Genomic DNA, 13,131 nt, shown 5'->3' with positions numbered 1-13,131 from the left:
AGCCCCTATTGAATAATGAGCAAAGAGAAGGACTGGACTCTTCGTGATGTAGAAACAGCAAGAATGGGGCCTTCGGGGGTATTTTAACCATTTGCTGTGGTGATTTCCATCAGCTTGTAGCAGTTGTGAAATGCAGAAATGATGCTGATGCAGAGAATTCATGCATAAAAAAATCCTACTTATGGAGAAGCTTCATCAAGTTTTAATTGAAGAGAAACATGCGATTGAGTGAGGGAGAAGGATGATATTCTGAGTTCTTATTGGATGTTGGAGAAGGCAAGATTGAGAAAAATGAAAATGATGAAATCGAATTACCTGAAGATATGATTCTGCCAGCAAAAACTATGGAAGAATGCATTGATTTCATCTACCCGACATTCGACAATCCTGCAGAACTGTTCTTGAGGAATTATATCTTGGTTCCTCTCAATGAAATGATGCGAAAAATAAACTTCACATGCATTAGATGCTTCCCTGGAATCATGAAAGAATACTGTTCCTTCAATGCCGTAAGTGAAGGAGCTAACGTCACTAATTTTCCAACAGAATTCCTTGATTCCGTCAAACTCTCTGGATTGCCGCTGGATAAACTGGAATTGAAGAGGGGATCTCCCATCATTTCAATGAGGAACTTGGATCCACCAAGGCTTTGCAATGGAATGTGAATGATGGTGGAAAAACTGCACAACAATCTCATCGTACCAAAGATAAACAGTGGTGCATTCAAAAATGACATTGTCATGATCCCAAGAATTACTCTCAATTTACCAGAAGGGGAAGATGTCCCACTTCAGCAGAGCCAGTTTCCGATACAGTCATGCTTTGCTATGACTATACATAAGACACAAGGCCATGGAGAATGTGTTGATTTATCTGGAGAAACTGGTATTCCAGCATGGTCAACTGTATGTGGCTTTAATCCGGGGAAAATGAAATGAAAATGTTAGAGTATTCTTGAAGGGTGGCAGATCAACCAGAAATGTTGTCATCAAAAGTGTCCTTCGTTAAATGAGGAGGAGTTATAATTGTCTTGTTACACATCTTTCTTCTTTAATAAACTGAGTTTTTCTTCTTTAATTTCCAAAGCACATCACATCAGACTGCACTACCTTTCCCTCAAAGGGTGCCCCAACGGGTCACCCGGTTCTCTAGTATGATTATTATCACCTGATACTCACAGTTTATGAACCCATGAATTAGCCTTTTCTTTTGCAAAGTTAAATGTGCTGCTACAAAGGAAAAAAAAAATCTGCTATGCTTTTTTAAACTCAACCTTTTTTCAGGGTGCTCTTGTTTAACTTGAATGTCACAGTGCACTTCAACAGGTACTGTAGGTGGTCATCTCGGGTTCATTGCCACTGTTGTGTTTTGTAACTCCAAAAAAGTAAGAAACTAATTGAAAGGAAAAAAGGCAGCTGAGATTGCGAGTCTAAATCCATTTTTACTTTAAGAAAGGCAAACACATAACTTGTGGTAATGTCATGACACATGCCATTCAGGTATTTTAACAAATAACCCATAATGAATTATTTAAGTAACAAAAGATGCTTAATCAAGCAATATATTTACAACATTATTCAAATATTACTGAAATATTAAATATACAACATTTTAGGCTACCAATGACAAGTCTTTTAAAGCACCAGATAGAAATGAGACTAAAGCAAAATGCTACTCGAAAGGTTTTCCATAACGAAATGCCGTTTGCCATGAGAAGGTGTTTCAAAAGCTGGGAGCTTCTTCAAAGCAAATTGCTGGTTTTAGTTTTAGTTTGTTTCTGCTTGGGCAACTGTTCGTAAAGTTTGTAAATCCGTTATGCTATGTGTTGAATTATTCCCAAAGTAACTAAGATGCAGGAGAACTAACTTTTGTCATTTTCAGTGTATCTTTAAATCAGAATCACTTTCATTACCACTGACATATTGTGGTGAACTACATATACCTGTCTGGACACGCCCCCCCGCTGACTGATCCTGTGGCTCCTCCCACAGACCCCGGTATAAAGGCGATTGGAGGCACTGCTCCTCCCTCAGTCTTTAGGGTGTTGTGTGGTGGTCACTTGCTGCTTTGTGCTTTCTCCCAGCCAACAAAAGCCTACCTTAACTCACGTCTCCGAGAGTTATTGATGGTGCATCACATATGTCATGCAATTTGTTGTTTTTGTGGCAACCATATATTGCAAGACATTAAAAATGGCTACAAGTTACAAAAGTATAAAACAAATAGTACCAAAGAGAAATAGTGAGGTAGTGTTCAGAATGTTTAAACGGAACTCTTTGCTGATTTATCATTTTCTGTTTGAGTTGATCAGACATGTAATTTACACTTATTAGTTATGAATTTCAAGTGCAACACTGGGGTGTAATTGGTTTACTTGATGCAAGTGTTACGAATGTGCCACAATTCTGAGGGGCCAAAGGGTACAAAGTCTCCTTTGAGAATTTTCTCAAGAAAATTCTCCTTCTTGAGAATCGCAAGATCGCTATTAATTCAGGTCTGGGACCCAGGAAATGAGAGAGAATCCTCAAGGTTTTGGAATGTCCTGGCCCCTCAGCAAGACAAAGCCACGGATAACGGCCATTGTCTCTTGGAGACCGAATTGTGTATTGAGTACTGTACTATTCATTGAAGCCCTCAGGGAATGACCAGAGTGGGCTGGTTGAGGGATTGCATTATCCCAACCTGACTGACATCTGAGACTCCATGAGTAAGGATAAAAGAGGGTCTGGGGAACAACCCCTTCAGACGCACCAGGAGAAACGCTAGAAATCCTGTGACAGCGTTTAATAGCGACAGCCGGTGGGGGGCCCACGTGCGTCCTTTCCCGTTGCCAGGATTGGGTCCTTACCTCAGAAGACGGCTTAGCTAAAGAAAAGGACACCAACGAAATTTCGAAGGATCGACATCATAAAAAGGAAAAGCTGGCAAGTTTCAAAAATCTCTCTCTTGACTCCAACCAAAGGCTGCAGCCTGCATGAGCTGAATGACTTTTATATTTCCATCGGACAATACATTATCCCCTAGACAACGATAGAGCTTATTTCTTATTGATTATTATTATACCCGCACTTTTAGAGTTAGTATTGACAACGTATATTATCTGTATGTTTGCATTGATATTATTTTTGTGTATTTTTACCAATAAATACTGTTAAAAATAGTACCATCAGACTTCAATGGACCTCTCTATCTTTGCTGGTAAGTGACCCAGTTACGGGGTTCGTAACACAAGTCTGTTCATGTATATTTAGGTTGTATAGTTAATGATTTGATTATCTGAAAGAACCAGTTTATTTTCCACAGCTTTGCTTATTGCTTGGGAAAGTAAGTCCTGAAATGAATAATTAGTAACTCAGAAGGACTGAAATAAAAAGCAGCAGGATCAAACAGGGAGTATAATGGAATCAGCAGGAAGTTCAGGAAAGTTTGATTGGCTGTAAAATTACACTGGGATGATACAGAATATAGGAAGTAATACCAAAACAATGAAATTAACAAAGAACTGGCAAAGAAATATGAGCTAAGCTCATATATTTGCTTAGGAACTTAATTGAACATAAACTGATATCCTTGGGTGCATCCGATTAGCTCATTATTTGTAAAGTCAAAAATAGCTTATCAGAAAGAATTAATTTCCTTTCAAAGCACTTGAATATTTCAATCCAGTATTTCTGAATTGAGGGACAAAAATAATATGCTCAGAAGTCAGCTTAGACTGAATCAATTTGAAAGTTATCCTTATATAGGTACTTGGACATAAATATTTCTAAACAGAAGTAGTTAGACTTTTTTTATTTTAAAAATCCTACTTTTCCTTCAGTTTCACAGGAAATTGCAGGCATTTACTGTCATAAATGTTAGCAAGTATGCATTCACAAAAGTCTCACATTTGCCGGTAGGTTACCCTGGTGGATTCTCAGCCTCACTTAAACACCGAATTCTACCTGGAGCCCAGCAAGAGAAAATAACCTTACTGACCTCCCCAGCGATTTGCTGGGGAGTCTAATTGCTGACTTCCTATAAAGTTAGGACAGGAGCAGATACAGCATTTTAAATGACAAGGATCTTTAGTTTAGCGTGTAAATGTATTTAACTATTTTAAAGCATTTTATTAATTTTTAATATAAACAATTTAGTCATCTATTGTTTTGCTCAAATCACTTAACTGCTGTTTAATACTGGGCAGCACGATGCTGCATCGGGTAGTGATGTTGTCTCTCAGCTTGTGACACCCGGGTTCAAACCTGATCTTAATTGCTGTCAGTGCAGAGTTTGCTTGTTTCTCCCCTGTGGAGTTTCCCCAGGTGCTTTGATTTTAAAATAATCTTTTCCTTTTATAGATAATGACAATTTCAATGTACTACTTAGAATAATTATATTGATGCATCACAGAAAATCATGTTGTGTCTTATACTACAGAAACTGGCCAATCTGATATGCCCAGCATATGCCTTCTCCTACTTTCCTTGCCTTTATTCCAACAGTTCTGTTTCAGAATGGTTTTCCAGCATTTGCAATCTGATCTCATCATTATGTGCCATGTCATTTGATGTAGGCAATTATGGTCATGAGACCATGATTATTCTTAGCAAATTTTTCTACAGAAATGGTTTGCCATTGCCTTCTTCTGGGCAGTGTCCTTACAGGATGGGTGACCCCAGGCATTATCAATACTCTTCAGAGATTGTCTGCCTGGTGTCAGTGGTTGTATAACCAGGACCTGTGATATACACCAGCTGCTCATATGACCATCCACCATCTGCCCCCATGGCTTCACGTGATACTGATTGGGGGGGGGGGGTTGCTCAAGGATGAAGAGCAGGCTAGTGGAGGGAAAGAGGACCTTACACCTCCTTTGGTAGAGACATATCCCCACCCTGCCGCTCAGCAGGATTAAACACTGTTTTTCTTAAAAAAAAAACATCAGGATGAACTGAAAACATGTTTGAAAAACCTTCCATCTACAATGGAAGTGTAGCAAGTTATCTGATATATTAATGTCAGTGTATTAGGGATAAAAGATTCTAAGCTAAGCATGTTACATCAGAAGATTTTAAAAGCATTAAGGCTGTAAAGATTACATCCTTCATCCTAACTCTCACTAGTTTCCTTCACTGTCTCCCCAGCTCACTACCTTCCATCCTTCCTTCACCTGCTTATCTCAAGACCACACTGCTTCCTGGGCCCTATGCCAGCACATAGCGATGATTCTCTGCTTTATGTAAAAAAACTGCCTTATTTCTAAACACCTTTCCTTCAGAAAGTATTGTAGCTTCCCATGCACAGTAGTTCAGCGGCTGGCCAGTGGTTTATCCTGGAAGCAGAAATGCTCGTGAGCTGCCCCCAGCACATATTTGGACTGTGTTGGTTATTGAAAGACATTTCACTGTATGTATAATGCACGAGGCAAATAAAGCTAATCTCTTGATTTCTCCAATAAAATTTCTGTCCTGACACAGTAGCCAGGTCACTAATGACATCCCATATGATTGTGATAAGTTTATATATTCCTCACCTTTTATTGATCAATTTCTCCACTCACCATTCTCCTGTCATGTTCTCATCAGAGTAGCACTAGCTTTAGCTTCCTGTAATAGAGAATCGACTGCAACTCCCCACAGTTACCAATGATACTACATGTTATCCAGTGATACAATTGGACACGTTTACTTCCCATCTACTGCCCTCAAAATATCGTCTAAGATCACTGACTGTGTCCTCTAGTTCAGGGACCAAACCTCTTCCATCGCCACCTGATGCATCCTGATCTGCTGAGAGTTGTTTTTTTTTTTTGACGCTTTCAGCTTTCATCCTTTTTTGCATGCAAGTCGACATCCAGTAACTGTGTTGACAGAGTCCTTCCGGTGAAACAGTGGGAAGAGCAAATCCTGAGCCGAGTTCCTGCCAATATCCCCGACTGCCTCTCCATGGCAACAATCGGGAAAGGAACCCTGCTCTTTGCAACCAGTTGGAGGCCAACACCATCGCAAAGATGACACCAGTCTGCTTCGCTGGTCAAATTCATGTCCTGCCTATTCTAGTCCCCACACTGCAAACATTCAGCGCTCAGATAACATCCGTGTTAAGGGAAACAGGTCTGGGATCCTTCATTGAAACAGATAGATAGATAGATAGATACTTTATTCATCCCCATGGGGAAATTCAATTTTTTTCCAATGTCCCATACACTTGTTGTAGCAAAACTAATTACATACAATATTTAACTCAGTAAAGAATATGATATGCATCTAAATCACTCTCTCAAAGAGCATTAATAATAGCTTTTAAAAAGTTCTTAAGTCCTGGCGGTAGAATTGTAAAGCCTAATGGCATTGGGGAGTATTGACCTCTTCATCCTGTCTGAGGAGCATTGCATCGATAGTAACCTGTCGCTGAAACTGCTTCTCTGTCTCTGGATGGTGCTATGTAGAGGATGTTCAGAGTTATCCATAATTGACCGTAGCCTACTCAGCGCCCTTCGCTCAGCTACCGATGTTAAACTCTCCAGTACTTTGCCCACGACAGAGCCCGCCTTCCTTACCAGCTTATTAAGACGTGAGGCGTCCCTCTTCTTAATGCTTCCTCCCCAACACGCCACCACAAAGAAGAGGGCGCTCTCCACAACTGACCTATAGAACATCTTCAGCATCTCACTACAGACATTGAATGACGCCAACCTTCTAAGGAAGTACAGTCGACTCTGTGCCTTCCTGCACAAGGCATCTGTGTTGGCAGTCCAGTCTAGCTTCTCGTCTAACTGTACTCCCAGATACTTGTAGGTCTTAATCTGCTCCACACATTCTCCATTAATGATCACTGTACCTGTTTTTCTTTCCACTGATGCATCCTAATCAGCTGAGAGTTTTTTTTTGACGTTTTCAGCTTTTATTTGATCTCAGATTTCCAGAATCTGCATTTTTAAAATTCCACCTTCTGTTACTCTCTCGAGCACCCGCAGCTTTTGCATCCTCCATTAATTTGAGGGTCATCCAGATCTCTGCTATCTGCCACGGAACGGCTCCAACTCCCGACCCCCATCACTTGCCCGAATTCACCACCTCTCAGTTAAATACCTTGATTTTATTTTTTTAAAGCATGCTGGTTTTCGAATCAGTCCAGGACCCCACCTTTTCTTTTCCTCCCCATAGCCGTCAGACAAACGAACATTCCGCTAAGTTCGCCCTCTCCATTAGCCTCACGTTTACCATCGCCGACCGGAGTTTGTTCTTCAGCAAAACTCCAGTTTTTCCTTTCTACTTTACATCTCTTTACTCGTTTACTACAACAGGAACGATGGTCTAAGGAGCGTTTTTCGATACAGCGCTAGCGGCAGGGCAGTCGGTCCAGGGAGGAGAGGAGACTAACCTGGTTTGAAAGGCGTCAAAACACCCAATTCTTACCGGATATCGAGGAATGGCAGCCAAAAATGTAAAGTCAACATTGCACAGTCACAGTTAAAAAATGCCTGCATCGCGTATCTTGTTGATTTTAATTTCGTACCGAAGGTGGAAATGTAACATCGGAAGCAGGACTGAAGTGGGGCGAACTTCCAGGCGCAAGCTCGTTGCTGCTTTGTCGCAACATAGTACAGCTGAGGTCTGTTAATTGGTTACGGGGCCAATATAACTCCATCCTAGACACTGTAAATCAAACACTAATATGGAAGTCAAATCGCGGTTAGGACACCTAACAATTGTAGGTTCGGAGGTGTTAACAAAACAAGGATCAATAGAGCTAGGAAACCAGGCAGGGTCGGCAGATTAGGCAATTTTAATATTAACGCTGAGGTTAATATGAAAATAAAATGTACCTCCTTTTGAATTTCTGGGAGGACAGATTCAATATATTCAAGTGGCAGGATTGTTGCGCACAAGTCAGTAGCCGTGACTTTTAAGTGATGTTAAGCAAAAAAAAGCTGCCATCCCAATTCGCCTGAGACACATGGAGCGCGTCACGTTGCCAGGTTCAAAATATTCCTACAGATTGTTAGACAAGGCTAATGATAAACAAGAAGCAGTTTTGAAAGGAGAGGTGAGAACAGAAAGACGGGGAGAGAGTGGAATCAGTGCTGACAGGATTTCTAGGTACAAGGAAAGACAGGTATCCGTTGCAGGGAATCATGGGAGCGGAATATCCAGCTTGGATTAACTCAAAATATGCAACTCGCTTTTCCAGATCAACACATGTAGAAATTACAAGATAACAAAGATAGTTTTTTTTTTCAAATTAACTGAACAACGGTCATGAAACGTCGCTTTCCTGCGGCCAGCCGTCCAACTATGTTCAACACAATATTTAACATTCAATTTAAAGCAGAACACACCTTCGGACATTGAGTGAACCACATTAGTTTTAAAGAAAATCTTCACCAAAGCAAACCTGCATTTACTGTTTTTTGTCGAATGCAAAGCACAATCGAATCAAGGCAGTTCGGTTGTTTCCTCTACTGCGTGTCAAATAATCAGAGCAAACTATCGAATGGCATGTTTTTAATAGGATCAAAGAAAAGTTAATGATTGTGATATCCCTGCCCCCTTCTGGGAACCATTCGTTTAAGGTTATCACTTCCATTCAGTTAGCTACGGTTGATGAAAAAGTCAATTAAAATTCATTCATCTTTAGCAATCTCGATTGACACTGTTGAATTGGAGTGGTGGGAGAACGCCACGGTGAAACTTAAAGTAACTTGGGAAAATAACTAAAAGTTGACTGATTTGGGTTTATATAAACATTTACTCCGGTAAATAAACATACTTGCACCTGATCGTTTGGCTATTAAGCAACACTTTCATTTTCAAAATTAAGCACCACATCGCACACAGATGTCTATCACTTAAACCCACCCTTCCCCACATCTTAAACCGACGCTACAGTTCGTGCGATCCTCTGCATAATCTGTCCTTATCAGATGTGTTGTCTGTTCCAAAACTAATTCTGATCGGATAACATAACCACTGTGGGCCCAATACCGCCGCTGTTTTTCCTTCCAACCAAACCCCAGGTCTCGTCACTACAGCCTTTTGCGAAGGACAAAGCGCGTTTTCTACGTGGCTTAGCCATCTTAATTTTTTTTTAAGTCTATCACGCCATACTACTATTGCGGCTTTCACGCTGGGCTATCCCTGATGTATTTGAACAAAATGGTCCCACTTGCCAGTTATTTAAAAATTAACACGGAAAACAACAGACCACATTGGTAATGTAAATCAATCGCAAAACGCGGGAAAGTCTCACCGTTCAGTTTCCCGAGCACTAACAGGCACGGCAGTATCATCGCGGTGCGGGCATGAGCCAAGAGCGGGGAGAGACTCGGCGGGCTTCGCATGCTCTCCACTTCACATCTCCCGGTTGTGCTAATGAAGCGGGAGCTCGACTCTGCGCAGGCGCTTGCTCCGGAGTCGGCAGAAGCCGCTGAGATGCCGCGTAATACGGAGCTATAACATCGTTTATTATAGACGACGCAGGTGACCTAACCAGCTGCAAAAAGAACTACCCATTGGAAACTACTTGGAGGTCAGAAATAGTTGGGGTGTACTCTCGTTGTGAAATGGGGCGAGGGGGACAGGGAGTGACCGTTTAATCTCTGGCACCAAAAACAACGGCGGTCCGGTACTTGGAGACTGGAGAAAACTTGTGCTGATAGGCGCTAGTAGTGTTCATAATAGATGCTCATAAACCTGCGACCGAACAGCTGCAGCAAATTCAAACTCGGGAAACGCTGAGCAATTGATTGAAGAGTCGTAGATTTGCGTGCAGTCTCAATTATTAATCCGCAATGTGCATTTAAACACTTTGTTTTAGATATGGCGCGCATCTACAAATGACTCAATATTATATCATCATCATGAAACGCATCTTTTTTTTAACCCAAATATGGTGTCGGATTAAATTTTGAGTCGCAGATATGTATTCACACCAGTCACTCTAATTAGCTGCGGAAAATTCCCGGTGATAGTGAACGAGGATTCTGTAATAAGCCTTATTGTGCAGTGATACATGTCCCCGACTGACTTTCTCCTGTGTCTTGAAAGGTAGACTTGAGATGAGGCAAGTTCTTTCAATTTAGTTAAGAAGCTATATCACGGCAAGATTTTCCTTCTCAGAACTCCAAAATGATACAGGGCGCAAGCTGTTCCTTTCATAAAGCCCTCTAGCTACTCGGCTCCATTATACACTCTGATATCGCAGACCTATGAGAGGACTCCTGAAACCGGCACGTTATTTCCCAGCTCTGTCACAGTGTGACATTACAAGGACAAGGACATTAAGAAGAAAAATAAAGGCGATGGGGCAATGAAAGCTCAAAGTGGAGAAGTGGCGTGGCTTTGGAGAAGAACATGAAGAGCTCTGAAAGAGTGGAAGGAGTGAACTTCACAACAGTCCATCTGGTCAGGAATCTGCTTCCGATTTGTGGTAGTCAAGTACCTCTGAGGTCACACCAAAAACTCAAAGAACTGAGTGGAAGCAAGTCATCCTGAATACCAAGGGACCAGCAAAGACAAGGCCTTTGTGAGCTCAAACAGCAGAGTGGTTCTGAGAAGATGATGGGCCAAATGGCCTAATTGAATCCTATGTCTTGTGTTCTCATTTGCAAAGTCAGCTCTTTGACTCTGGTATTGTTCAACAGGAATAATACAGGGAAATAGTCAGACCCTTCATTCATTGCAGCTCTGCTGCGAATGCTGAGGATTGACCCACTGAACTATCATTCAGAAATATCCTCAACTCCTATCCCACCACTCTGAGCACTAATTACATGGGACCATTTTGTTACCAATGCTATTACGCTCACTCATTTAAAAACTTTCCAAAATTCCAATATAAGTATAATTACTAGCCAATGTTATTACACCTCGTGGGATACTGACCTTAGCTGTATTTCTCCTTTAAACAATTTATTTTTATATTGAACAGGTCCTGCTCTCTCCTGCATCCTCGATTCCATCTCAAGTTCTGTTTTGGACTGCCTGGATTTCTCCCTTCAAAACTTTTTAATAACCTTCCGATGACATTTTGAGATTTTCTGAGGATGTGGCCAAAACAACTCTTTTTTTCTTCTTGGTTGGAACTCTGTGCGTTGCCCCTGCACATTTTTAGCCATCCCTTAGTTCCTTTCATTCGTGCTTCAATATCTCAATCAGGAGCTTGCAGGTTCAATGCCAATTCTGGAAACTAGAGCACAAAATTCCAGACTCTTGCTCTGAGGTGGGACCGAGGTAGTGTGCATTGTTAGGCGAATTCTTTTGGATCACACATTAACATGAGAGCTTGCCCACTTCCTCAGACAGACGTGAAGGATCCTGAATGATCATTTTTGAGAGCAGGCAGTGCTCCCAATATTGTGGTTTGCATTTTCCTTCAATTAAGGCCATTTAAAAAAAAAATAAAGTTCTAGTCACCATTGCATGCTCTCAGTGGGGTTTTGTAATGCTTTTGTACCTTTTGTGTTCCCTATATTCTAAAGCAATTCGTGAACTTAAAGGTTAGCTTTATTTGTTACAGGTACATCAAAATGTCAAAAAATACAATGCAACGTCTTGTTTCAAATCAAATCAGCAAGTATACTGGGGTCAACCCACAAGTGTCACCATGCTTCTGGTGACAACATAGCTTGCCCACATCTTAATAACCCTAAACCGTACATCTTTGGAAGGTGGGAGGAAACCAGGGCACCCAGATCATGCAGAGAACGCACAAACTCTTTACAGATGGCAGTGGAAATTGAACTGTTCAGTGATCACTGGCACTGTAGAGCAATTGTGATAACCGCTGCACTACCATGCTACATTGGGATATCCTGGCGTCATGAATAGCCCTATATAAATGCGCTGTTCAGCCCAGAGTTCAACACTATTATCCCCTTAAAACAAATCAACAAGTTCCAAGACCTTGTGCAACTGGATCCGCAATTTCCACACTTGCAAACCCCAGTCAGTTGGGATTGGCAACAATATCTCCTCCCCAATCACCATCAGTACAGGAGCACCACAAAGCTGTGTGCTTAGCCCCTTCTCTACTCAGTTTATACTTTTGACTGTGATGCTAAGCACAGCTCCAATACCATATTTAAGTTTGCTGATGACACTATCGTTGGCCGAATCAAAGGTGGTGAAGAATCAACATATTGCAGGGAAAGTATGACATGTACAAAAAGGACAAGTTGCATCTGAACGTAGGCAGGAGCAATATCCTTGCAGGAGAGTTTGATAGGGCTGGTGCATTGCTTTTAAACTAACTTGGCAGGGGTTTGGGAGCCAGAATAATAGGGTTGAGGATTGGGCAGATGCAGTGCGTAGTGAAACTGTAAGGAAGGACAGGCAGATAATAGGGCAAAATTGCAGTCAATGAGATGAGTTACAGTGAAACAGGGGGCCAAAATCAAAAAAGGTGATGAATACAGGACTGAAGGTGTTATACTTGAATGCATGCAATATAAGGAATAAGGTAGATGACAGAGATTGGCAGGCACGACATTGTGGATATCACTGAATTGTGGATGAAGGAAGATCATAGTTGGGAGCTTAACATTCAACAACACGTTGTATCGAAAGGACAGGCAGGTAGGCAGAGGGGGTGGAGTGGCTCCTTTGGTAAAAAATGAAATCAAGTCCTGTGATGAACCCCTAGGTTTATCTTGCCATGGACTGTCATTTTAAGATGTCAGCTGCTGGCTTTCTCGGCTCCTGCTTAATTCTGAGAGAGAGAGGGAGGGAGAGGGAGAGGGAGAGAGAGAGAGAGAGAGAGAGAGAGAGAGAACTATTTGACTCTGCAGCTTGTTTTGATTTAAGCAAGGACACACACACACACAGTCAGTCGCAGTTGGAATTGGGCAAGGGAAGGAAGCCAGTGACTAAGGGGTCACTGGTTGGAACTTTCGAGTGCCCACAAGGGTGGTTTGAGCATCGACCCAGCACATCAATAAGTGGCTATCACGTAATGTGATTGGGGCAACCTTGTGGAATCTACCTATGTAATAACCCTTGCCTGGGTGGTAGGTCCCTTTGAAGATGTTACCCCTGTGATAAGCTACTATTGGTGATAATTCGTAAGTGGATTTGGAACGACGATGGATAAAACCTATGGCAATTGTTATCCTGTGTTACCACCATTGAACCTGTGGAATATGACATA

The 13,131-nt window shown here is 41.6% G+C and overlaps 1 protein-coding gene and 1 long non-coding RNA gene across 2 annotated transcripts in view; one reads left to right on the top strand and one right to left on the bottom strand.

Annotated features, from left to right (window-relative positions):
- The window catches only part of rxfp2b (relaxin family peptide receptor 2b), a 102,502-nt gene extending 93,153 nt beyond the window's left edge, over positions 1-9,349 (bottom strand). Inside the window, exon 1 of the mRNA XM_073043859.1 lies at positions 9,235-9,349. Within this exon, the coding sequence (XP_072899960.1) occupies positions 9,235-9,325 (91 nt within the window). The 5' untranslated portion in view covers positions 9,326-9,349. The remainder of the gene's footprint in view (positions 1-9,234) is intronic.
- A 107-nt stretch (positions 9,350-9,456) lies between these two features.
- LOC140725968 (uncharacterized) overlaps positions 9,457-13,131 on the top strand; it is a 36,937-nt gene continuing 33,262 nt past the window's right edge. The window contains exon 1 of the long non-coding RNA XR_012098550.1: positions 9,457-9,513. This is a non-coding gene — a long non-coding RNA (uncharacterized lncRNA). The remainder of the gene's footprint in view (positions 9,514-13,131) is intronic.

Source organism: Hemitrygon akajei, chromosome 4 (genome assembly GCF_048418815.1).
Source record: "Hemitrygon akajei chromosome 4, sHemAka1.3, whole genome shotgun sequence".
NCBI classification, from domain to species: domain Eukaryota; kingdom Metazoa; phylum Chordata; class Chondrichthyes; order Myliobatiformes; family Dasyatidae; genus Hemitrygon; species Hemitrygon akajei.
Note: the sequence above shows the minus strand (reverse complement) of the source record. Positions and strands in the feature narration are given on the sequence as shown.